We start from the raw sequence: 26981 nt of genomic DNA, 5'->3' as shown, positions 1-26981 counted from the left end.
CCTTGGGTGCCATTCATCCTATTCGTTAGCCTTTTCATCGGCATCCTTTCGAGTAGCAGCCGCTTGACTGCCTCTGCCCGCCCACGGCGGCTTTGTGTACAGTAGTATTCAAAATCAGTTTTAACTCCACACTCTTGGGAGTTAATTCCCGAACCCTCGTTTGAAACACACTAATCTAAATCTGGTATAGCCCTCGATCTTCAGTTACTAAGAATAGATAGTGTATTTTACATGACGACGGTCTGACCTCGTCCTAGGTACTTTACAGGAAAATGCCATACATAGTGTAGTTCTGTGCCCCGCCTTCTACCGTCTGCCGGGTCGAGAGTTGCCAAGTTGACAAAAAGCACACCCGAAGCTCGAAGTGCTATATACGAACTATATACGAAATTCATACAATATGGACGGCCTCAGTGATGCCGCCTCTCTTATTACTTTGCTTCAGCTGGCGTCTAGCGTTATCAAATACTTCAAAAATGTCAGCAACGCACCGATTCAGAAAAGAAAACTACTAAGTGCGCTGGTACAAGCACGTGGTTTACTTTCAACTTTGATCGATCTCACAAATGATGTCGACGACGAAGACTGGTCACACACCATTCAGAGCTTATCCACACCCAACGGCCCGCTTTCTGCGTTTCAGGACATTCTTGAGCAAATAGCCCGGAAGATAGGCGTGACAACATCGGACTCCAACATTTCAAGCGCTATTGGTCGGCTTCGGTGGCCATTTGATCAATCCCAAGTTCAAGAAATGCTTGCCTCTCTTGAAAAGCTCAAGTCTTGTTTTCTCCTTGCCATTGCAAATGATCATATACGCATTTCTATGATCATCCGAGATGAACTTCAAGAGGTTCGTAGCCAGTTGACTACGATGTTTATTGATACCCGAAGACAAACCACAATCTCTCTATCTAAGGAGCAAAAGCTCATTGTGGACTCTCTGTCTCTAGTTAACTTATCAGGAGAGCTAGATGGAGAGAGAGTCATAGAAATGAGAGCAAGTACAGAGTGGCTTTTACTGCACGAAAATTTCAAGCGATGGCACGACTCGAGCACTACGCCAAGCACTCTCGTACTCACCGGAAACCCGGGTTCGGGAAAATCATCGGCGTGCCAGGTAACTCGATTTTTCCTGAAGGCTTGGCATCAGTCCGAGATTGACATCTGCATCGCGTATTTGGCCTTCAATTCCCTACAGGGAGAGGACTTGACAAAGTCTATGGCTTTATCCAACATCGTACAGCAAATTTTACTGGATCGTCCATATCTCATGGACCACGTCACCGCTTTGAAAGTCACAGGTGGTCCACTATCAATAGTAGAGAGCATTGATCTGATATCTCGAGCACGCCGCGACCTCGAGCAGTTTTATCTTATTCTGGATGGACTAGATGAGGCTGGACAGGTGGGCAGAGAGCTTGTCGAGAGTCTCTTTACCATTAAGCCACCCCTAAGAATTTTAGTCAGCACACGACCAAGGCCGGATATTCTAGAGGCTCTTCAAAACTGTGTTTTCCTCGATAGTCACCCATCTGTGACACTTTCTGGTCATCTCGAATATACGAGCAAATTGCTTAAGGAGGACTCTCGCATATCAGGATATTTTAATCATGACCATGACAACATTGCCAAGGCGGCCAAAATGATTACTTATCAAAGTCAGGGAAGGTATGTTACCCATAAGTCGTTCGCTGGTAGTTTCACCCGACATCCCATGGCAAATATGATACATACAACCTTCCAAGATTCATAATGACTGACTTTCTACAGTTTCATATACACGAATGCTATGGTGAAGTCTCTGGTACAGGCAGAAACTCAAGCCGCGTTCAAACAGTTAATGTACGATCCACCTTCATCCATCGTCGGCATTTACACGTTAATGCTGGACAATGTGTTTCACCAGCCTGTGGAGATTGCAGCTTTGGCCAGGAAGACTCTAAGAATAATACTTCAAACGGATGGACCAATGAGCGTAAGCCAGTTGATAAGGGCTTCAGGACCAGAGTTAAGAGGCGTCTTATGCAGAGATCATCTTAGAAAAGAGCCCACAGAAGAAGAGGTATTGGAATTGTGCATCTCAATTTGCAAAGGCTTTGTGACCCCTGTTTACCCCAGCTCCGCCGGACTACGATTACAACTTGCCCATTACAGTGTCAGGGAGTTTTTCCATGTCAAACATGGACTGCCTGAATAGCAAAGTGGCTTCTAACGTCAAAACGAACCGGGATTTTTTAAATAATCTTGTTGTTATTGTGGTCTCACGGCATCTCACATAAGTTTTCATCTGGACCATGATTGACTATGTACTTTATTTAGTCGTTCATATTAAAACATGCGCTCCTTACCCTCAAGTGCTTGGAGAACACACTTGACCACATCAGAAGCTGCTTCTCGATGACTGTCAAAACAATATCTCTATAGTCAAATTGTTTCGTCAGATTGCTATATGTACGACCATTTACTGAAGCGACAGTAGTAGTGCCCTCAGCTGTCACCTGACGGTTAGGGACAACCTTTTGTCAGAGCGCTTTCACCAGGTTTTTCGATTGTTAAGAGGCTACTCTATCTAGTACCAGAATTAATTATCTGTGGCATGCGTCATCGCAGCCTTCTTTTGGGTGTCAAATGAGTGTACGTGAAAGCTGCGCGTGACAAGAAAACAAACAAGTGGAGAGAATAAAAGAAGGATCTTGCCAGATTGTTAGAATTCTCCCTTTCTTTGGTCTGTTGACACGAAGAATTCCATCGGTTTCTACGGGAGATTACGGTACTATAGCAATGACTCATTTGTAGTTACCAGTGGATACGATACAGCCCTACAGGGATTGCGAGGGGAAAAGCTAAAATTAGACTAGCGTGTTTCGAGTTAGGGTTCGTGAATCAAGACGCAAGAGTGTGGAGTTAAAACTGATTTCGAATATGACTGTAGAGGTGTGCGATCATCTCGGGCTTTAGCCTCTCTGTGAGCGCCGGCCTCAAGGAGCCGCACTACCACTTCATGCCCGCGAGACGCGGCCCTATGCAGTGGCGTGCAGCCGTTCGAGTCTTTAGCCTTCCTGTCGGCGCCCTTCTCGAGTAGCAGCTGCGCGACTGCCTCGTGCCCGCCTATAGCAGCTCTATGCAGCGGCGTGTAGCCGTCCGAGTCTTTAGCCTCCATGTCGGCGCCCTTCTCTAGTAGCAGCTGCGTGACTGCCTCGTGACCGCCTATGGCGGCTCCATGTAACGGAGTGCAGCAATGCAAAACGCCGTGGCGATTCCAAGCTATAGCTTCTTTATCAGCGCCATTCTCGAGTAGCAGCCACACTACTGCCTCATGCCCGCCTATGGCGGCCCTATGCAGCGGCGTACAACCATCCCAGCGTATTGCTTCCTTGTCGACGCCTGCCTCGAGTAGCAGCCGCGCGACTACTTCATGCCCGGCCTGGGCGGCGTTATGCAGTGGCGTGGAGCCATCTAGAGTTTTTGGCTCTCTGAAAGCGCCTGCCTTAAGAAGGAGTCGCACTGCCACTTCATACCCGCCAGACGCGGCCCTATGCAGCGGCGTGTTGCCATTTCGAGCTTTGGAGTCCTTGTCGGCACCCGCCTTGACTAGCAGCCGCGCGACCGCCTCGTGTCCGCTCTTAGCGGCGTCATGCAGCGGCGTTTGGTTATCTGCGTCTTTAGCTTCCTTATCCGCGCCGTTCTCAAGCAGCAGCTGCGTGATTGCCTCGTGCCCGCTCTCGGCGGCCTTATGTAGAGGTGTGCGGTCATCTCGGGTTTTAGCCTCTCTGTGAGCGCCAACCTCAAGGAGGAGCCGCACTACCACTTCGTGCCCGTTTGACGCGGCCCTATGCAGCGGTGTGCACCCATCCCGAGCTTTAGAGTCCTTATCGGCGCCTGCCTCAAGGAGGAGCTGCGCAACTTCACCATAGCCGCGCTCGGCGGCACAGTGCAGCGGCGCTCCGCCAAACAGGGATTCGGCCTCTTTATCAACACCCTTCTCGAGCATCAGCCGCACGAACGCCTTGTGCCCGTGCTCGGCAGCCCAGTGTAGCGACGTCTGGCCATACTTTGTCTTGATATTGAAGCCCACCTCAAGCAGCCGTCGGATCGCGGTTTCGAGTCCGTTCTCTATCGCGAATTGCAGTGGCGTCCAGCTTTTATCCTTCTCACTGAAAAAGACCTCAGAACCGCTGTATGCCAGTGTTTTGACGAACCCCCGCTCGTTGTTTATCGCCTTGCAGTGCAGAGGTGTCCAACGTACTTCATTTGCGAAGATAGCATCGGCGCTCTTATCGTGCAGTAGCTTAAATACCTCTGTGTGTCCATTTATTTCAGCGAATCGTTGAGGTGTCCAGTCGTATTTGTCTTTAATCGTAATTTTGGCGCCGTTCCTGAGCAGAAGACCAACGACCAGCCTGTGCCCATTCATTGCCGCCAGATGTAGAGGTGTCCAACCTACTCGATCGTCTTGCACGTTGACTTCCGCGCCGCGGTGAATCAGTAGTTTGACTATATCTTGGTCCCCGTTATCGGCTGCGCAATGTAGCGATGTCCAACCAATCATATAATCTTTAGCTTCAACGTCGGCATCTTTGAGCAACTCCACCACTGTCCTATGCTCGTTCATCACCGCGAAGTGAATGGGCGTCAAATTGTTATAGCCCTCCATATTAACAGGGCTTTTCTTAATAAGCAATTTCACAACGGACGCAAATCCCATCTGCGCTGCTATATGCAATGCAGTATTACCAGCCTTGTCCTTTGCCATTTCATCGACTCTATCTTGCAGGACTCTCACGACGGCAGTGGAGCCAGCCCAAGCAGCGCGATGCAACGCAGTCTGACCATTATCGCACCGTACGTCCAAATCAACTTTATAACGTACTAAATCTTCGACCATCTGCTTGTGTCCACGTTCCGATGCAAGATGTAGAGGGCGCCGGCCAAGTTGATCCGGGACATCCAGGCTGGACTCTTCGATTAGCTTGTGGAATGTGTGGTAATCCCCTCTCCATATGGCACAGTGAAGTCTCTCGGTTTTAGAAGTAACGTTTGACGGATTCTCTTTCTCCAGATTCAAATGGGATGCGTCTTCCTTGTCTCCTGGTTGATTATTACCTGGATGAACAGAACTCATTTCCATGTCATCACGATAACCTGATATTGTCACTGTCGTTTCGATCCATTGATCATTCTTCTCCCTTAGCTCCTGACGGAGGTACACCGCACCAATATATTGGTAGCGGGAGGTCCCTTGCATTTTTCTCACAAGCAAAGCCCTTCCTATCGGCACAGTACCGCATTCGGCTAAGAGGTGGCAGTCTTGACGGTTTCTGGTAAGGGCATATTTGAGCTGCCGTCTTATCAGAGAATGCGTGCTACCCCACCAGCAGTTCATTTCGAGTTCGGCCCCAACAGGAATAATACGCCACTTCCCTTGGACGTCGCCGCCTTCAGAAATAGTTAAACTGGGGTCAGAGGAGTCTAAAGGCATGTCAAATAGTTTGGCCGGACACCAGCTGAATCCTTTGGACATCGTTATGGAGTTATGAAAGAGGTGTCCTGGCGAAAGCCGGCCGAATTTTGTCAAAATACTCTTATAAGTGTCCTGCTGTCGCTCATTTGGTACAATGCCCACTAAGAGTGCAGAGATGATGGCTATGTCCTTAGGCCAAGACGTATACCGCGAGCTCAACACAGTCAAGAGGTCATTTAGTGTCGTGAATTTCTTCCGGAGATTCCTAATAATCCAAGATGCTTCCTTACGGGGGCCATTAGGGTCGTCATCCTTTCCGAGAATCTCTTCGTCAAGATCCTTGATTATAGGGCCACGATATCCTCTGAAGATCACCTTTACTTTGCGCGACTTGGTCAATTCCAAAGCGGTCCAGCCTCGGCTGAACCAAGGCGACATCAGTATGGCAAAACATGCGGTTTTAGGATCCCATTCCCAGTTTCGGAGGAAACTATCGTGCACTAAGGTGATTCGGGCGTCCTCGTAACTGGTCTGCATCTGTTGGAGAGCTTTGATACGGGCTGCCTTTTCACGGGGAATGCACAGTGTGTCCCACCATATTCCGTCGCATTGGAATTGTTTTGCAATATCTTGGAAAAATGTATACAGGCACTCGTTGACATCGCCGTCTTTCCAGGCTCCGGTTCCGGTTCCATCCGACCAAACGTGAGAAATAGCCATATATGGCTGAGGAGGTTCGAGCAAACAGTCTCCAGCCAAATTCCACACCGTTGGCTTTCCATTGCGTACAGCTCTCTCTAGCATAACCCTCGAAAAACGGTCACGCAGTTGTCGACAGTTAGCCTCCTTGCACTCATGACGCTGCTGAACAGCTGTAAAATCACGCTGAGAATATTCGCAAAAATTGGGTGTGCACTCGTTATGCTCATTGTAGTTCTCATGCTCGTCAAGATTGTCTCCGGTTCCTGGGATTATGTCGAAATCTGGCACAAGCTCCGGTAATTTCTCCCCTGCAACAGCCCATATGCGATTCGGGCAAAAGTTGAGTTGTTTCACCCTCTGCAATGTTTCCAGGAGCATATCGCAATCCGAACCCATAGTCCGTACCAGCCGCTGTTAAAGCAGACTTCACGATGTTCACAAAAGGCTCTTGGAGCCAGCAAGTCCTTCCCGACTGACGGGATACCAAGTTTGCCCCACTTCAAGGACTTCTTGGCTCTATGTTTCTCGAACGCAGGAAACCCCTCTGGCCACATAGGAGTTCTTGAAGGGAGACCCTTGAAGCGGACCGTAATTTCGAAGGACCACGAGCGAGGCCGAGTCTTGAGATACGAGCAGGGTTAAGCACGTGACTACCAAGCTGAACCCCTTGATTGTGGGAGTGTGCGAAATGCCAAGACTTTCGAGTCCTTCGAGGTGAACGACAGTCCAATGATATTAAACTGTAGATCAGCTGGGGGAAAGTGACGATCGCGCGACTTGGGATGATTCTTGCCCATCCTCCTCACCTCTGCCCTCCCGGTCGCGCGACGCCAAAGCGGCCACGCCCGACCACTGGCCGCAAATGAGCCACACGCTGGCAGCCTTCAGATGAGCTTGGCAGCGACCTTCGGACGGCAATTTCCTATCCTCGACACCCCAGGTCGAATCAGTATGGACCCGCCAACTGATCGTCTGCTCTGATATCTTATACTCCAACGTTATTACTCATTGGGATATAATCTGCGGGTGACAACCTCAAACGTATCAGCTAAGACATTGGTAGATATTTTTTCATTCCTCAGAATAGACTATCGGTCCGACGGTTTGCCAACATGCCACATTTTACAATGACGCAACTTCAACTTGCCTCCATTGGACATTATACGTTGCTTTGTAAATATGTACTGTACCATGAAACGACGCAACCACCGAGAGCGTAAGATCGTAGACCATCATCACACCCCATAATATCCCGAGGGAGACAAACTTGCCTCATGTCGCTTTAACTAAGTGCTGGTAAAGATCTAGGTAACCTATGCATGCATGGGCCGAGAATCATTTTGGTCTGCCAGAGACTGATCCATGGCGTCCGCTAGCCTTTCAGACTCATCACATCTCTCCCGCTCTTTCGGCCGTAGCTTCCCCGGAAAGAAGGTATCTAACATGCTCCTGCCTACTCGCGAATATGCCTGCTCCACCGCGAATAGAGTGTTCATGACTTTCGCCTCACCAATCACATTCTCAAAGTTAAGGGGCATCCCAAACGCGGCGGGGTGTCGGGGTGATCCTGCAACGAAAATATCCTCTAGGATTCCAATCGCTCCAATAGCAAGTAGAAACCAGGAATGCTGCTTGACACCGGCAGCAACAACCAGCAGAGCTACCCAAAGAAAAGCTATAATCAAAAGAGCAATCTTGGTGACACTGAAGGGGATCGAAACATCCGTCGCACTAGGTCCGGTTGCCAGGTGTTCGATATCCAAGCCTTTGTTATCCCCAATTATGACAATCGCATGTTGACTGCCGTTTCCTTTGGTAAGGATCACCGTCTTTGTGGAATTGTGGCGACACGCCCATTTCTCTTTCGGCCACTGTCGGAGACTTGCTGCAGTAAATGAAAGAATAATTCCAGCTGCTGTGACCACAAGAATGCTCCAATCGCCATCTAGCCCACAGGGAATCGCCGCGATGCCTAGTTGCAGTAACGCAGTAGCAAACCCAAGGAAATAAAGCCAGTCATGCCCTGGGTGGCCGGATTGCGCTTGACCAGCGTGGTAGATCGAAACACAGAGACCGCCACGGACAGGCTTTCGCACAGCTTCGCCGGATCCACGCTGGGCAGGCCTCTCCCTGTCATGTCTGGATATCTCCCATCGCTGCTCGAGCATACGTCGCATATGCTCTTTGATTCGGTTGTCCATCCAGACCTCGAGATCTCGCATGATACGACCAAGGATGAAACTGTTGTTTTCGCGGACGTAGCCTGTGCGCCTATTGATCACCTTACATGGATTTTCCAGTGCTGGCATGAAGTTATTTTCGCCAATGGCGGTCAGAAGGGCCGATACGACGTAGGCAACCCACCCTGTAAATGTCAGACATAGATGAACAGGAACAGAATATACACACCGAAAGGAAAAGCGATCGGAGTGACTGGCGGTCCCGCCAGCTGCGCGATCGCCCGCCAAACGACGTCGCCGCCAAGGATCAGGAGAACTGAGAAGATGTCGCTGGGATTCGTGAGTTGATACATAGGAGAGCTCTTCGCGAGAATTGAAATGACGGGAAAACGACGGTGGCATGCTTGAGGACTAGTCAAAGATGGATAGAATGAAACCCCTTCGGGGTCATCTCTAGGTTGATCGATCAAGGCTCCTAGATGAGTTTGAGGTAGGATGGTGGGGCACTAAGGTAGCAGGTATCTAGCCATTATAGATAATAAATATATATTAAGGAAACATAATATATTCGGTAAAATTAGGGCACTAAGGGGTACTATTTACTATACTAAGGGTAGTTTAGCGTTCCTTAGTATATAGTTCGACTATAGCTCGATAAGTAATAAAAGATTATAAGTAGTAATACCGATTTCCGGAAGTATAGTAGAGCGTACTTATAAGGTCGTGAGAAGACTATATTTTACGATGATTGACCGTAGGTACCTAGACAATATAAAGCTAGCGGAACTATATCCTAATATGGCCTAGTGTGCTATAGGTGGGGCCCTAGGAGATAAAGAGAGGTTAAAGGTAAAGCTGATTTCGAATATTACTATATGCTATAACAAAATTGTTTTTTAAACTAGTAGCCCAATTACTATAGAAATTTGGGGATGAAGTCTCTCACGAAACAATTTGTGCATGTACCATCGTCTTTCGTAGTATACTTTCTGGCCTATAGCATACTTTCTGGCCTATAGCATACTTTCTAGCCTCTAGTATAGTTATTACCCTATAGCATTGATTTTGGAATACGTATAATCACAACTATTAGTATAATAGTGTATATATACTATATTAGTAAGGCATACTATGGAGGGAAGAAAAACTATATTTATCTTACCGGTACTATCTAAGGCTACCCTACTTCCTATTTAGGATAAGTATAACCCTACTAATATATTATCTTAAATAATCCTATTATATAAGATTATATAAGATAGGATTCCCCTATTAAGTTATAGTCTATATTAGACTATAATATATTATCTACTAAATTATTTATAGGTTATAAGCCTAGCTAGTAACCTATTTCTTATTTAGGAAATATAGGTATATATTTCCTATTAAAGAAAGGCCGAGACTTTACCGATTTATTTCCGAATTATCTCTAAAGCTTATATACTATTATAGTATATTACTATAGATAGTATATAAATATTATATACTATTAATAGTATATAGTACTACTCTAATATTATATCTCTCTATAGCTTCTTTAGAGAAGATATATCTCTTTAAATTAAAGGGATCGGAGAATTATATTATCTAGTCTATTAGAGTAAAAGCTACTCTAATAAAAGATAATTTATATATCTCTATAGATAGCCCTTCTATAGGAGTAAAGAATAATAAAGCTATATCTATTTTAAAGCTTTATTATAATAATAGACTATTATTATATCTTAAAGATATAGAAAGTACTTATAAAACGTAGCTATATTTTAAAGCCTTATATAATTCTAAAGGTTTTATTACTAAATATTTAATCTTAAAAGATTTTTTTAATACTATATTAAGTAATTTTAATTTAATAGAAAAGTATTTTAATAGGGTTAAAATACTAGTAGATAATCTTAAAAGAAAGGGTATAAACCTATCTAATTAGATAGTTATAGCCTAAATCTTAAATAGTTTTAATAAAGACTATAATAGATTTATTTGAAATATAATCTAATTATTAAGAAATAACCCTAATATATATACTATTAAATCTCTATTTTCTAGTTTAATTAATAATATTAGAGATAGAGAATCCTATATTTATAAAAGAAGTTATTATATAAAGGTTATAATATTTAAATATAAATATTAAAAGTTATATAAAAATAAGCTTTTTAAAGGAAAATATTATTAATATTATAAAGTTATTAGTTATAATATTAATAACTACTAGCTATTATTTCCTAATTTAATATTTAAAAGCTAGAAACCTAGAGATAAAAGGGTTAAAAAAGCTATTAAACTATCTATTTTAGCTATTAGAAAGTTATATAGAGTTAAATTAGCTAATAAAGCTAATAGCTCTAATAATACTAATTAAACTAAAATAAATAATTATATTATATCTAATATAGTAAATATATTTAAATCTACTATTAAAGATATAGATATATTTAATCTAGTTAATAAACTAGATAAAAATCTATATACTAGTATTAAAAAATAGCTTTTAAAAGAAGCTAGTAATTAACTACTAAATATAGATAATATCTATAAATATAAAGAGATATATCCTTTTTTAATATATAGTACTATATTAAATACTAAAAAAATTAGATAATAATAGGATTAAAACCTATAAATAGAAAAGTAGACTTTATTTTTAATAGTACTATTACTATTAATATTATATATAAATTAGAATACTATTCTTATTATAAACCTACTACTACTTTAATAAAATAGGGTAAGGCTAATATAACTAAAATAATTTATAAAAGTAATATATATATAAAATTAAATACTAGCTATATATATTTATTAAAAGATATATATTATATATCTAATTTAGATATAAATTTAATAAGTATTTATTAGTTATATAATTTAATAGCTTTATTTATAAAAAATAAGGCCTATTTATATATACTATTAAAGAAAATAGTTACTATTAGTAATAAAAAGAATAATCTTTATTATATAAATACTACTATATTAAAGAAATCTATTAATACTAAAATAGATATTAAAACTAATTATTTTAGTATAACTACTAAAAGTAATAATAGTTATATTCTAGATAAAGCTATTAAAAATAGTATTATTAATACTATTAAATTATAGTATATAAGACTAGGGTATATTAATATATAGACTCTAAGAATACTTCTATTAAGACTTTTAGGGATAAAAATATCTTTAGAAGTAATTAAGGCTTTTTTTAAAGAAAAAATATAAAGTATACCTATTATCTAAAGATAATAGGAATATCTATAAGAAGTTAGTTAATCCTACTAAATATAAAATCTTAGATAGGATATATAGTAATTTAAATAGACCTTTACTATCTATCTATAATAAATATAGGTATTATATTACTTTTCTAGATAAAAAATCTAGATATTTATAGATAATCTTATTATATAATAAAGATAATATTTATAAAGTATTTAAAAATTATAAAGCTTTAATAGAAAATATTACTAATAGAAAGATTAAAGAACTCTTTACTAATAATAGTAGAGAGTATATAAATAAATAATTTAAATTAGCTCTAACTAAATATAATATTAACTATATAATTATTTCTAGTTATATTAAAGAGTCTAATAGACTAATAGAAAGAATAAATCTTACTCTATTTAATAAAATAAAAGTATTATTAATATAATTAAAAAGCCTTAGATATTTATAAAAAGAAATAATATAGGCTACTATCTATATTTATAATAGGTCTTTATATAAAGTATTAGGGTATAAAATACCTTTTAAAGTATTTTATAATAAAAAGTCTAATATATAAAATATTAAGATCTAAGGCTTTTTAGCCTATTATTATATAAATAAATATAAAACTAAGCTATCTTTTAGAAAGGAAGAAGCTATAGTTATAGGCTATAGTAATTATAAATATTATAAGCTATAGGATTATAAAAGGTAAAAAAGCCTATAGTCTAGAGATATTATAATATATAAAAATAAATTTCTAAAGAGACTATCTAGAAATATAAATCTCTATTATAAAAATAGTCTTTATAAAAAAAACTAAGTTTATAAGCTTAAAAAAGGTTAATATAGATCCTATATTTCTTAATAAAGATAAGAATAAAGTATTAACTAGAAGAGAGAACTTTAGAAGAATTACTACTAATCTTTATTATAAGATAGAAATATAAATATCTAAATTATATTCTATAAAAGATACTATATTAATTAACTATATTAGCTCGATTAAAACTAATATAGATAATAGGTTTTTATTAACTACTTTAATACTATTAGAATCTAATAGCTATTAAAAAGCTATTAATAGTCTAGAAAAGGACGAATAGTTAAAGGCTTACTATATTAAAATAGAAGAATTAGAAAAATGAAGAACGTATAAAATAATAAATATACTATCTAATATAAACTTTATTAAAAATAAATAGGTTTTTAAAAAAAAAACCTATAAATAATCCTAATCTAGATAAGGATTATATTATTAATAGTAATAAAATTATTAGATATAAAGCTAGATAGGTAATTTAAAGATTTTACTAAAAACTAGGGGTTAATTTCTTAGAGACCTTTTTTACTATATATAGAACTAAGTCTTAATATCTATTACTAATAATAGCTATTAATAAAGGCTAGTATATATTATAATATAATATTAAAAATATCTTTATATATACTAATATAGATACTAATATATATACTATCCTATCTATAGGAGTATATAAAGATAATCCTAAAAATTACTACTATTTAAAGAAAATACTATATAATCTATAATAGAGCCTTAGACTCTAATATAAATATCTATCTAAACTATTAGCTAAATTTAACTTTAGAGTATTCCTCTATAATAAAGGTATTTATATAAACTATAAAGATTAATATATACTTATATATTATATTAATAATATATTAGTTATATATAAAAATTTAGACTATATAAGAAATATAGTAGCTAAAATTAGCTACTATATAAAGATAGGAGAAATTAGTATAGTATTAATATTCTTAGATAATAATATTAAAATTAATTATTAGATAAAAATACTATATATAGACTAAAAGGGTTATATAGAGAAACTATTAAATAAATTTTCTATAATAAATAATCTTAGTTATAAGCCTATTAAAATACTAAAAGAGCTAGGGCTAAAATTAAAGAAAAATAATACTAGTATAAACTTTAATAATATTAATAGCTATTAGAAATAAATAGGGTCTTTACTCTATTTAGCTTTAAAAACTAGGCCTAATATAATCTTTACTACTATATACTATACTAGATATATAAATAATCTTAGTAAAGAGTATTCTATAGCTTTTAATAAAATATAGAAATATTTATTAATATATCCTAAATTAGGATTAGTATATAAGTATTTAAAAAAGACTTATATATAAAAGGCTATTCTAATTCTAATTAAGATAATAATATAGATTAATAAAAATCTATATTAGGCTATATATTTAGCCTAGACCCCTTTATAGTATTAAATAATCCTATTAGTTAGAATTCTTAACTATAAAAAACTATAATATTTAGTAGCTATAAAGCTAAATATATAGCTTTAAAAGAAACTATTAAAAAAGCTATATATCTAGCTAATATATTTAATTATTTAAATAAAAGGCTAGAATTAGGGTATATAGCTAGTATACCTACTATCTTAGTTAATAATAATTTAGCTAAGAAATTAGCTAAAAATCTAGAATTCTTTAAGAAATTAAAATATATTAAAATTATATATTATTTTATAAAATAAGCTATATTAGAAAGAAAGGTTAGTATAATCTAAATACCTTCTAAATATATATTAGCTAACTTTTTAACTAAAAATATTAATAATACCTTATATAAGTCTTATATAGCTCTAGTTTAGCTAAATAATATATAAAGACTAAAAAGAGCTATAAAGCACTCTTTTCTATATATAATATTTTATCCTGAAAAGGTTCTAATTATATACTAGTTTTTAATAAGACTTTATAGCTATATATACTATATACTATAATCTTTATAAAGATAATAAGGATTATAGGGGTATATTAGTATAATAGTATATATATATATACTATATTAGTAAGATATACTATAGAGGGAAGAAAAACTATATTTATCTTACCGGTACTATCTAAGGCTATCCTAGATATATACTATATAGTAAGATTAATAATATAGAGAACCTCCTAGTATAATAATAAGATAATAAACATATTATAAAGATATTATAGATTATCTTAGATTTACCTCCTAAAGGGGTTATAAAAGCATACCTGATTTCTATCTCTGATATAATATAACTAACTTCTTAATTTATTCTAATCTCTATTCTAACCCTACTTCCTATTTAGGATAAGTATAACCCTACTAATATATCTTATATAATCCTATTATATAAGATTATATAATATAGGATTCCCCTAACAAGTTATAGTCTATATTAGACTATAATACACTATCTGCTAAATTGCTCATAGTGCTAATAATATTTTCCTTTAAAGGGCTTATTTTTATACTGTGACGAGCCAGATCTACAGGCAAAGCCAGAGCAAAGCAAAAGAGTGCATTTCAACGAGAATACTAAAGACAGAGAAGAAAGAGAGAGAAAGGAAGCAAGATCTGGCGAGCTCTAAGAAAGCTAATCAAACCAGAGATCTATGCAAACCATGCAAACCCTGTCCTTACTCGCTAAGCGAGAGCAAATAAATAAAGCAAACTAATTAAAAATAGATCTGGTATCAGATCGTAATATAACCCCATACGAAAATCTATCTAGTCCCTAGATATACAAAGACTAGCAATGGCGGTATTGTAATTAAAAGTGTTACTAGACTCGAGAACTGAGAGATCTATCTTATTATTATTATATGTATTCGAAGAAGCTGTCGTATACGTGTTTAAATTCGAATATATAGTAGAGAAAGAATAACCGGCGAGCTACTATACGACGCTAATAAACTCTATATATATATAGGGAAGGTTTAATTGCTATAAAAGGCGGTTCCGAAGTGAGCCTTAAAGACCTTTATAAAAAGTAGAGATCTTTATAATATCGGGCTAATCTTATCCTTTTACTTTATAGAGAATACGTTTAAACTTAGCGATATAAGCTATAAGAGATTCTTTAGGAGACTATTTAATCGAAAGGAGACAATCCTCTACTTCTTAAATCTTATTTAGGTTATTATAGATATAATAAAGAGAGTCGAGAATAGTATTATAATTATAAATACCGGAGTTACGCACAGTAGTAAGCTAAGATAGAACTATAGCCTAAACTTAGCTAGCGAGATTAAGATAGATATAGTAGAACTAAGCTATAGAATCTCTTATAGCGGGTCCGTCGATTACGAGCTTAGTACGGATTATAGTATCCTATATATCGTACTTTACTATAAGACCGGTGAATTTCTCTAGATCTAAAAGGGAGCTTTTTAGACGTTTCGAAATAGAGGGTTATACTATAGGTAAAGCTTATTAGAGAGTATATTAAAGGCTCTAAATTTCGTTCTAGAGATTGTCAATAGTAGAAGAAAATTCTACGCGAAGCTCTATATAAAGCTATTAAATTTGTTAATCTATTTTAATAATAGGATCTAGTAAGGTAGCGAGGTAAAAAAAGAAAAATCTTATACTAGTACCTTTACTTAAGAAAGTGGAGAAAAAAAGAAAAATCCGGGAGGAAATCCGGGGTAGAGTCTTAATATAAAGGGTCTAGACAGTCTCTCGCGCTTAGCTTACTAAATATCCCGGAGTAGCCTAATCTCTAGTTTACGTACTTAGGTACGTCACGTCACCGAGCTGTCTATAAAGAGAGATGCTTCGAGCTAAGAGGTAGTAGTAACCTCTATATAGCTATATAAGAGCGAATACCGATTCTTATCTATAGGCCTTTGTAGAGAGGGTCTTTAGTATTATATAACGAGCCAGATCTATAGGTAAAGCTAGAGCAAAGTAAAGAGTGCATTTTAACGAGAATACTAAAGATAGAGAAGAAAGAGAGAGAAAGGAAGCAAGATCTGGCGAGCTCTGAGAAAGCTAATCAAACCAGAGATCTATACAAACCATGCAAACGCTGTCCTTGCTCGCTAAGCGAGAGCAAACAAATAAAGCAAACTAATCAAAAACAGATCTGGTATCAGATCGTAATATATACGACCTTTAATGCTTAAATATAAGCATTATAATATTCGTATAATGGCTTCCCTTATAAGCGTAAGATTCTCTTCCTCTAGCTTTATTAATTAAGTTAGAAAATAGGGATTCAATAGTATACGTATTAGGGTTATTTCTTAATAATTGGGTTATATTTTAAATAAACCTATTATAGTCTTTATTAAGACTATTTAGGACCTAGGCTACAACTACCTAATTAGGTAGGTCTATACCCTTTCCTTTGTTATGATCTGATGATGTCACATGCCAGATCACATGTTTTTGATTAGTTTGCTTTATTATTTGTTTGCTCTCGCTTAGCGAGTAAGGACAGCGTTTGCATGGTTTGTATAGATCTCTGGTTTAATTAGCTTTCTTAGAGCTCGCCAGATCTTACTTCCTTTCTCTCTCTTTCTCTCTCTATCTTTAGTATTCTCGTTGAAATGCACTCTCTTACTCTACTATTCTAGCTCTGCCTATAGATCTAGCTCGTTATATAATACTAAAGACCCTCTCTGTAAAGGCCTATAGATAAGAATCGGTATTCGCTCTTATATAGCTATATAGAGGTTATTACTACCTCTTAGCTCGAAGTATCTCTCTCTTTATAGATAGCTCGGTAACGTAACGTACCTAAGTGTGTGAACTAGAGATTAGGCTATCCGGGATATTTAGTAAGCTAAGCGCGAGAGACTATCTAGACCCTTTATATTAAGACTCTACCCCGGATTTCCTCTCTAGATTTTTCTTTTTCTCTACTTTTTTAGGTAAAGGTACTAGTATAAATTTTTTTACCTCGCTACTTTACTAGATCCTATCGTTAAAATAGATTAACAAATTTAATAGCTTTATATAGAGCTTTATATAGAATTTTCTTCTACTATCGATAACCTCTAGAGCGAAATTTAGAGTCTTTAGTATACTCTCTAGTAAGCTCTACCTATAGTATAACCCTCTATTTCGAAACGTCTAAAAAGCTCCCTTTTAGATCTAGAGAAATTCACCGGTCTTATAGTAAAGTACGATATATAGGATACTATAATCCGTACTAAGCTCGTAATCGATGGACCCGCTATAAGAGATTCTATAGCTTAGTTCTACTATATCTATCTTAATCTCGCTAGCTAAGTTTAGGCTATAGTTTTACCCTAACTTACCGCTATATATAATTCTAGTATTTATAATTTTAATACTATTCTCGACTCTCTTTATTATATCTATAATAACCTAAATAAGATTTAAAAAGTAGAGGATTATCTCCTTTCGATTAAATAGTCTCCCGAAGAATCCCTTATAGTTTATATCGCTAAATTTGAATATATTCTCTATAAAGTTAAAAGATAAGATTAGCCCGATATTATAAAGATCTCTACTTTTTATAAAGGTCTTTAAGGCTCACTTCGGAACCGCCTTTCCTAGTAATTAAACCTTCTCTATATATATATAGAGTTTATTAGCGTCGTATAGTAGCTCGCCGGTTATTCTTTCTCTACTACACATTCGAATTTAAGCACGCATACGACAGCTTCTTCGAATATATATAATAATAATAAGATAGATCTCTTAGTTCTCGAGTCTAGTAATACCTTTGATTACGATACCGCCATTGCTAGTCTTCGTACATCTAGAGACTAGATAGATTTTCGTACCGGGGTTATATTATGATCTGATAATGTCATATGCCAGATCACATGTTTTTGATTAGTTTGCTTTATTATTTGTTTGCTCTCGCTTAGCGAGTAAGGACAGGGTTTGCATGGTTTGCATAAATCTCTGGTTTAATTAGCTTTCTCAGAGCTCGCCAGACCTTGCTTCCTTTCTCTCTCTTTCTTCTCTGTCTTTAGTATTCTCGTTGAAATGCACTCTCTTGCTCTGCTATTCTGGCTCTGCCTGTAGATCTGGCTCGTCACATCCTTTAGGTTATCTACTAGTGTTTTAACCCTATTAAGATACTCCTCTATTAAGTTAAAATCACTTAATGTAGTATTAAAGAAATCTTTTAGGGTTAAATATTTAGTAGTAAACCCTTTAGGATTATATAGGGCTTTAAGACATAGCTAGGCTTTATAAGCACTCTCTATATCTTTAAGATATAGTAGTAGTCCGTTATTATAATAAAGCTTTAAAATAGATATAGCTTTATTATTCTTTACTTCTATAGAAGGACTTTCTATAGGGGTATATAGATCGTCTTTTATTAGGGTAGCTTTTACCCTAATAGACTAGATAATATAATTCTCCGATCCCTTTAATTTAGCGAGATATATCTTCTCTAAGAAGGCTATAGAGAGATATAATATTAGAGTAGTGCTATATACTATTAATAGTATATAGTGCTTTAAATATATACTATATTAAGATATAGTATATAATATTTATATACTATCTATAGTAATATACTATAATAGTATATAAGTTTCGGAGATAAATCGGAAATAAATCGGGAAAAGCTCAGCCTTTCTTTAATAGGAAATATATACCTATATTTCCTAAATAGGAAATAGGTTACTAGCCGGGCTTATAATCTATAAGCAATTTAGTAGATAATATATTATAGTCTAATATAGACTATAACTTATTAGGGGAATCCTATCTTATATAATCTTATATAATAGGATTATATAAGATATATTAGTAGGGTTATACTTATCTTAAATAGGAAGTAGGGTTAGAATAGAGATCAGAATAAATTGAGAAGTTAGTTATATTACATTAGAGATAGAAATCAGGCATACTTTTATAACCCCTTTAGGAGGCAAATCTGAGATAATCTATGATATCTTCATGATATCTTTATTACCTCATTATTATACTAGGAGGTTCTCTATATTATTAATCTTACCATATAGTATATATCTAGGATAGCCTTAGATAGTACCGGTAAGATAAATACAGTTTTTCTTCCCTCCATAGTATGCCTTACTGATATAGTATATATATATACACTATTATACCAACAATGGTTTATTTAGAACTTCTAGATAGTAATAGAATATAATATTTAGTAGGACCGAGTAGCTTAAATATCTAGTATTCCCCTAGGAATGAGTAGCGAGTGTATAGTAATATACTCTTCCTTCCTAAGTTTATTTAATATCACCCTAATATTATAGGCTTTTCTATTTTATCTATAGAAGAGATCGATAACCCTTTTATTCTTTAGGATAAATAACCTAACGATATAGCCCGGTTTTCTATAAATACTTTTATTTTTATTATATTCCTTGACGGCTTACCTTCTATATTCTTCTTTATCTATGAGCACCGGTATGCGAAGATAATGAATGTAAAGGTAGAAAGAACTCCTAGGCGTTTACCTAGGAGCTATCTAAGGGGGACTTTTGTGACGATCGAGGCTGGACTGGACTTTCTGCCGTGACGGGCCGCCTTATAAGGATCTTTTCGGCCGAAGTCTTTTTGCTATTGTTCACCGCCCGCGGAGTTTTCTATTATATGACTCCGCTTTATAGATGTTTGTTATATTTATATGAGGAGATAGGACGAGGGCGTATAAAGGCCTTATCGTATATGTTTTCTCTCTTCTTCTTTTCTTTTCCCCTTTATACTTAGTATTCTAGTTAAAATACGCTCTTTTTATTAAAGATCTAGCTAGTAATATAATACTAAATACCCCTTTTATTTCTTTAATAGTATGTTTATATAGACTATTATTATAATTAGTCTCGGCCCTATTACCTCTCTACTTTCGTTCTTTAGTATTATATAGTTAAAACCTTAATCCCGATCCTAAACTAAAGTCTTTAACTAATTAAAATAGCCGGATCGAAAAGAAACCTACTAATAAACCGAGGTAAGTAGCCTACTATTATACTTAAAGATAATAAAAGCTTTAAGTAAGAGATAGTCGCTACCCTCGATCTAAATACTCTAACCCCTAATCTATAGAGACTAGTTAATACTAGTAAATATAATAAAGAAGATAAATCTTTAATCTATAAACGTCTATACTAGGTCTTAAGTAAAGAGCGGTTCTATAAACTCGCTTATAATTATAAGAAATTAAAAGATAAGATCTAGTAACTTAAGGATAAAATAACTATCCTTTAGGCCGAAAAAATTAAAACCCTGCGAGATATTCCATGCATCTGGCTTGGCTGAAGAGATCGAAAAGAACGCTAGGCGCTGGGACCAAATCAAGCAGGAAGCATCTCACCATGTCTTACAGGAGGATGGATCAACCAACGTTGGCGAGCTTTTACAAACTGCTCTCTTCGGCGTTGCTTAAAGAGCAAGGATCGAGGAGAAGGACGGGACTCTGCGTGAGGTAAATGAGAAGCCCCATCAAACCGGGGTTCGCGAGGTGATATGCCACAACATTTTTCCCTTCGTGTCGGCAGGAATCACACCTGGGCACCTTCTAATTCTTGTGTATCCTACACTTCCCTAGTTCTTACGGAATCAAGAAGACATTCGGATCATTACTTCTTCCAGAACATTCATCAATTTTCATATAGAAGAGCTTTTCTCCGAAGAAATTTAGCCCCTAGAACGTTTTCCGTCTCTAGGAACCACCAAGAAGGGCGAACTGGGCGCCTCGAAGAGAGGTGGGTCAAAATCCCCGTCTGTCAGACCCCTGTCGGGGAGTCTTTACAGCGGGTCGAAGCTTTTTTCAATCATTTTTACGACGAATATCGAGCGTGAGCACTATCTCTAGGTAGGGACGTTCCCCTATATATCGCCAACCACTCGCCTAGGGTAACTAATGATTGCGCTAACTGCTCATGGGCGAGTCCCCACTGATGTCAGCGGTGTAAAGCGCAAGCACGGCATACACCCCCCCCCCCCGCCCCGGCCCCCTCTCTCTCCCCCGCTCCACGATACAAAGGCAATTCCACTAGTGACAGCGTTTCCGGCTGTCTGTGCCACAGAGAACTAGTTGGCCTCTTAGGAAATCTACTTGGAACGGCGCTCATCGACTGGTCCTCATCCACCCTTCCTGATCTTCTGCCACTAACCGATGACAATTGGATTTATAGTTATGTCTTTCGACTTCCTCTCGCTAGATTTCGTGGTGATCCGCGCTGGGATGTCCGGGGGTGTAGGTGTGAATGGTCAAGTGCGTTGATGAGGGGCGCTGAGATGGTGTACGTTATGTACGTCAAAGGATGTAGAAAAAGTACTGTAGTCTCCTAATGTATTGAAGTCTTAGTGACCAGTAGATATGGCCATCGCCGTTTCTATATCAGAGAATTGAAATCGATGGCATTATCAACCACTCGTCAATCTTTATATGTCACCTCTTTGGTCTTTTCTCACTTTTATATCGTCACTTCTCATTATTTCAAGGTTGATCGTACCATTACTTAGCATTGTCATCTGTTTCATGCTGAGCTCCTATTTCAGAAAGAGCAAAATACCTGCCGCCCTACCAAAACCGGCATCTTCTCTCGCTCAGGATGTGAGCCTCCAGTCCTCACATTCAAATAACCATCACTCCTAGTTTTCCCTTCTTTTCTTTTATCTTCACCTTAACAAATCCGATCCACCCTCAATCAACGAGATTTTAGCCCTTCAGCAAGCTAAGGGCCTCCACGATGACATATCTGAGCCTGACGACTAATTTGGGTCATTATCCTCGGATGACCCTGATTTACCAGGCCTCCTACGCACCACCGCCCACGATAGTGACCAGTTCCTCGATGAAGCTTTATCGGGGTGCATAATGACCCCCAGCCCCACGGTGTCGAGGCGGCAATTCACGAATTCTTCAAGCCCCAGGAGCGAGAGGCTGGCCAGTCCCCGTGACCAAGCCCCAAGCATAGCGCCTGTTCCACTTCAATACTACCGCACTGCGGTGAAGGCCACCGGTTTCTTTCCTTCGAGCTCACTGAAAATTCCGACAGCTCAAGCTTACCGAAGAGGACGTTGACTTCACTAATGATACCTACCTGAGCCTTCAGTATGGATTCCTCAGCAATTACCGTCGCACTTTGTTTATGCGGTAGGTGCACGTATGAGGGATACGGAGTATGGAGTTCTTCTGGTTCTTTCACCGGGATTTGTACGATGACATGGAGGGTTTCATGCACGTAGCAAGGCCTTCAAGTCATATAAACCCTATAGATATTCAAATCAATTGATAATATGCCTCAGAACAGTCGACATAGGCACCAACTGGTCAGCAATACTTATATGGTACGTCTTTAGAGCCCTAGAGTTCTCTCACTTTTCTATCACATCTCTCTCACAGTGGACTTCAAGGGTTTTCAGATTGTCCCAGTTGCTTAACATTGCCATTTCTTTCAAATGCTGGGTTCTTCTTCCAAGAAGTCAACCTTTAAAGCAAACGCCTTCGGTCTCTCACTTAGACTGAGCGTCCATCTACTTCTCCTATCCGAATCAGTTCTTCCTTTTCTTCCTTTCATTTTTCCCTTCGCGCACCTTCACCTTCACCTATCCTCACCTTCACCCATCTTCACCCATCTTCACCTTCACCCATCTTCACCTTCACCCATCTTCACCCTGATCGATCTCAGCTAACATTATCACGTCATCTCACCACCACTTACAAAGAGGGACAAACATCACGATGCCCTACCCTCCGAGATGTTGGCCCTTCAACGGTCTAAGGACCTTAAAGTCTTGTACAACCAGCAGCGTGGTGAACACGCAGTGACCACCGCCCCGGCCACTACCAGTCCCGAGCTTCCTCTCGGCAAGAGCGTCTTGACCTCAAAGACCGCTACTCCATCTGGTGCTCCCAAGTAAACTACCTATTGCAGGTCATGCTCCTCTTTTCCTTTACTGACCTCGGTAACCTAGGTCCACCAGGACCAGATGCCTCTTCGCGCGGCTGGCAATAATGTTGTTCAGAATGCAGGCCCGACGAACTCGCCGCAGGAATGGGTCAGGGAGAATGCGCAGCATCTCGTCGATGCTGTTGTTGCTAAGAAGCCAAAGTCCGACAGGGCCATTGATGCGGCCTTCTTCGAGCAAACCGAGATCTCGGATTCTCCCGACGTCGAGACGAACATGAAGTATGTCCAGGAGGGGCATGTGCGCTACTAGCAGGGGATAGGAGGAACCGACAGGATAATAAGAAATCGTCCTTAGGGGCAGGGGTTGTGATACCGAGCACCAAAATGCCGCGGGGATCAACCAGCGGCGATATCCTTAGCCTCAGATAGACCATCTATCATATCCGCTTCCTTGGCAGCGAAATCCGGGTCAAGCACCACCAACACCTATTCTAACATACTTACGCAATCGCAGTAACATCCTGCAATTCCTATCCCACGTTTTTCCTCGCCGATATGGTGAGAGAGCCCCTTGCTGAGGACTGGGCGTCAATTGTCATCAACGCCCATTGATGCCCATCATTTCCCATCATATCTGATCGACTAACTTGTTTGCAATATTACGAGGACGCTAACCATAGAAGTAGGAAGAGAAGAAAGAATCGTCAAGGCGACTATCTTGCCTTTATGGCCCAATTTTGGCAATGTACCAGGTTCTTCTCCCCTCAACGACCTAAAGCGGCAATCGGCAGCGGGAAAGCCCCAAGCCCGGTCCCGCGCCAGAGATCTCCCCGCGCTGCCCCATCCTCCTCTAACAACGGGCCGTCCGCAACCCCCACAAATCCGGCCGACCAGTTTCCCTAGCCGCCCAACTAGTGGAAACTCTTCTAGGGCGTACGGTCGTGCGTTTATCTTTACATATTTCTCTTTGTGGAGTGGCTCAAGGGCGCGATTTCCTTTGGTCTTTTGCAGACTGCTGGTAATAGCATCACAATTCGAAGTCATTCGTGATCAGTTTGTAGATCCTCTTAGACAAAGTAAGGGCTCGTTCGTGTAATGTACGTAAGAGGCCCTTGTTCATGTAGACCTTGTACAAAGCTGCCCATGTGGCCAGTGGTCTTTGGTGTTTATGCCAGCCCTGCTTGACTTTTGTAGTTGCCATGTGGGTAATGCCGATCAAAGACCCGCTCGGCAATTTTGGAAGCATCCTGGTAGTTTCTATGCACAAAATCAGCATTAGACAGTTCCAAATCAGGCTACGATATCTTGGAAATACATGGTATTTTCGAAGGAAAGGGGTCTCGCGCAGCATCGCTCTGTGGCTGTTGAAGCTAGGCAGATCAAGCCCTTTGTCAAAGTATTGCAAACTATCGATTGTTTGTCCTGATGACTACTCTAAACGGGTATTTTGGCAGTTTGGTCAAGCAAGTACTATGAATGATGAGCAAGCTGACTTCGAAGGTTAGGTGTTCTTCGTGATAAGCCGAACACGATGTATTCTGCATCGCGGAGTCCCGATTGGGTTTGGCGTGGTGGACTTCAACTTGTGAGTCAATATTATGAGGCTGACACGTTGATCTGTTCAAAAGGAACGATATTTCTATAGACTTTTCAAAGTCAAAGTCCCGTTTCACACGCTTACTGCAAGATCTCGCTATATCACACACAATTCCTCTTCCCCACACATCAATATTTTGTATTCATCTCCAACACGAACATCCACACTTGTCCACCATCCAACAATGACCTCAACTACCTACAAGGTCATTAGAGCCAAACAGACACCAAGTACAATCACCGTGTACCAAGCCTATTCCCCTGAGATAGCCGACCCAGCACTCAAAGCCCAAACGTTTGTCCCACCATTCTCACGACATAGAATGACATGGATCAAACCCTCATTCTTATGGATGGCATACCGATCAGGCTGGGCAACAAAACCCCTACAGGAACGTGTCCTAGCAATAGAGATTACCCGCGAGGGATTCGAATGGGCATTGCGGCATTGCTGTTTGAGTCACTATACGCCTAGCGAGGAGACAAGCCAGGAGGAATGGCAAAAGGAATTACGTGCCAGTCCAGTTCGCGTCCAGTGGGATCCCGAGCGGGATCTTTCACTTCGGCCTTTGGATTATCGGAGTATCCAGATTGGGTTGAGTGGGGAGGCTGTTAGGAGATATGTTGATGAGTGGATTGTTTCAATTGCTGATGTGACTGATACTATGAGGCAGATTGATGGATATCTTAAGGATGGGGATGTTGATGCTGCTAGGAGTTATCTGCCTGAAGAGACGCCGTATGTTTTACCTGAGGATTTGCAGGAGCATCTCAGGATGAAATAAGTCACGATTGTTCTCTCTGTGTTTATGTAACGAACTGGAACCCAGGGCCTTCCTTGTAGTACATTATAAGAATCAAACTTGTTATATATAATGGCACGGTCTTCTTTTGTAGTGGAGTCTTTGGCAGGCAGTTGGACTGATATCTTGCATAATATCTAATAATTTAGCCTGGAGCATGTTGAAAATCTATCTGGGTCCTTCAGGATTAATTTGGAAGAGTAGATGAATCTTTGAACCACATGAACCTTTGAACGATGAAGAAATTGGGACATCCAAAGTCAAGACGTATCTGGTACGCGTGGCAGAGTTTACTGCATATTGACATTTTTGATACAAGCACTCTGCGGTCTAAAAAGGAAATTCTCGGTTCACAGCCACTGGTGGACAAAGATGAGTCACAACAAGTTTAGAACTTGGAAGGCATGGGTATATGAGGTATCTTTCCTTTCTCCGTCTTTTAATCAGTGAAGCGCCCAAAACACAGCGCCAACCCAAGACATCATACTAGACAGTCATGAAAATGCAAATCCAGTTCTGTTCGTGAGTTTAAAGTACATAACTTCGTAAAAGTCCATAATCCCATAATCATAAAAGCCACTTTGCGGGCTCAAGTCTTTTTCGCCTTGCTGGGACGGCCGAGTTTCGGCGGTCCGTCCAACTGATCTACCAACGGCCGATACGGCGACGCCAACACATGCTCCGGCGCGCGCTGTCGTCTCGGCTCCCCAGAGCTTGGTCGATGTAATTGCTCCTCGTGCATGCGATCCAGCGGTTCTCCAACAACCTGATACTTGGCCCAGTTGATCGGGGGCATGCGGACAATATTCTGTGGAACGGGGATATGGCCGAAATTCGAAGCCGATGAGCCATCTGGATTCGTTCGTTTTGAACCTTCTTCATCCTCTTCGTCGTCCCTCGCATCATCCTCGGAGAACTGGATCACAGCACCCCGGTCCTCGGTCTTCAACCGACCCGCCGCCAGCTCGTGCGCAAACCCCTCTGGATCAGCAGCGGCAGCTTCTTTCATGCGATCCAATGCCTGGATGTCGCGCAAACTTTGCTGCTTCTGCATTTGCAGGATTGAGATGGCGGAACGGAGCGCGATGGCATCCGGATTCTCGCTCTCGGAGATAGGGACAGGTGGCGGCTGTGACTTGAAGACGGGTGGATTGGGCGGAGGAGGTGGTTGTGAATAGTTGCCATATGTATGTGGAGGGAGGTGTGAGGTTGGAGAGGGAGATGCAGGTGGCGGTACGATTGAGGGCTCGTTGGAGGCGACTGGCGCGAGATGAGCAAACACGGGCGTCACCGGGGAATAAGGCGGGCGAGGCGGAGTTCCCGGCTGATCTGTTGGGGTTTCAGCCCCTTGTTGCTGCATGATGAGATGCGACGGAGTTG

General features: G+C 39.3%; 7 protein-coding genes across 7 annotated transcripts; 3 read left to right on the top strand and 4 right to left on the bottom strand.

Annotated features, from left to right (window-relative positions):
- Nucleotides 1–400: 400 nt before the first annotated feature.
- Nucleotides 401–2015, top strand: N7519_007966 (ATP-binding protein; the record flags this gene model as incomplete). The annotated part of the gene is made up of 3 exons (XM_057294742.1): nt 401–1671; nt 1774–1978; nt 2004–2015. The coding sequence occupies 3 exons, from the start codon at nt 401–403 to the stop codon at nt 2013–2015; spliced, it is 1488 nt and encodes a 495-aa protein (XP_057149553.1).
- Nucleotides 2016–2872: 857 nt separating this feature from the next.
- Nucleotides 2873–6562, bottom strand: N7519_007965 (uncharacterized protein; the record flags this gene model as incomplete). The annotated part of the gene is made up of 1 exon (XM_057294741.1): nt 2873–6562. The coding sequence occupies one exon, from the start codon at nt 6560–6562 to the stop codon at nt 2873–2875; it is 3690 nt and encodes a 1229-aa protein (XP_057149552.1).
- A 917-nt stretch (nt 6563–7479) lies between these two features.
- Nucleotides 7480–8699, bottom strand: N7519_007964 (uncharacterized protein; the record flags this gene model as incomplete). Its single annotated transcript, XM_057294740.1, has 2 exons — nt 7480–8531; nt 8576–8699. The coding sequence occupies 2 exons, from the start codon at nt 8697–8699 to the stop codon at nt 7480–7482; spliced, it is 1176 nt and encodes a 391-aa protein (XP_057149551.1).
- Nucleotides 8700–23050: 14351 nt separating this feature from the next.
- On the top strand, nt 23051–23512 carry N7519_007963 (uncharacterized protein; the record flags this gene model as incomplete). The annotated part of the gene is made up of 2 exons (XM_057294739.1): nt 23051–23167; nt 23267–23512. The coding sequence occupies 2 exons, from the start codon at nt 23051–23053 to the stop codon at nt 23510–23512; spliced, it is 363 nt and encodes a 120-aa protein (XP_057149550.1).
- Nucleotides 23513–23598: 86 nt separating this feature from the next.
- Nucleotides 23599–23831, bottom strand: N7519_007962 (uncharacterized protein; the record flags this gene model as incomplete). Its single annotated transcript, XM_057294738.1, has 2 exons — nt 23599–23688; nt 23742–23831. The coding sequence occupies 2 exons, from the start codon at nt 23829–23831 to the stop codon at nt 23599–23601; spliced, it is 180 nt and encodes a 59-aa protein (XP_057149549.1).
- Nucleotides 23832–24983: 1152 nt separating this feature from the next.
- Nucleotides 24984–25583, top strand: N7519_007961 (DUF4291 domain-containing protein; the record flags this gene model as incomplete). The annotated part of the gene is made up of 1 exon (XM_057294737.1): nt 24984–25583. The coding sequence occupies one exon, from the start codon at nt 24984–24986 to the stop codon at nt 25581–25583; it is 600 nt and encodes a 199-aa protein (XP_057149548.1).
- A 607-nt stretch (nt 25584–26190) lies between these two features.
- On the bottom strand, nt 26191–26961 carry N7519_007960 (uncharacterized protein; the record flags this gene model as incomplete). Its single annotated transcript, XM_057294736.1, has 1 exon — nt 26191–26961. One exon carries the CDS (start codon nt 26959–26961, stop codon nt 26191–26193), a length of 771 nt encoding a protein of 256 aa, XP_057149547.1.
- Nucleotides 26962–26981: the final 20 nt, after the last annotated feature.

The sequence above is a fragment of the Penicillium mononematosum genome (assembly GCF_028829835.1).
Source record: "Penicillium mononematosum strain IBT 11891 chromosome Unknown utg000003l:1.0-8172316.0:1.0-8177699.0, whole genome shotgun sequence".
In the NCBI taxonomy this organism is placed as follows: Eukaryota; Fungi; Ascomycota; class Eurotiomycetes; order Eurotiales; family Aspergillaceae; genus Penicillium; species Penicillium mononematosum.
This window is presented reverse-complemented; position numbering and strand designations above follow the sequence as displayed.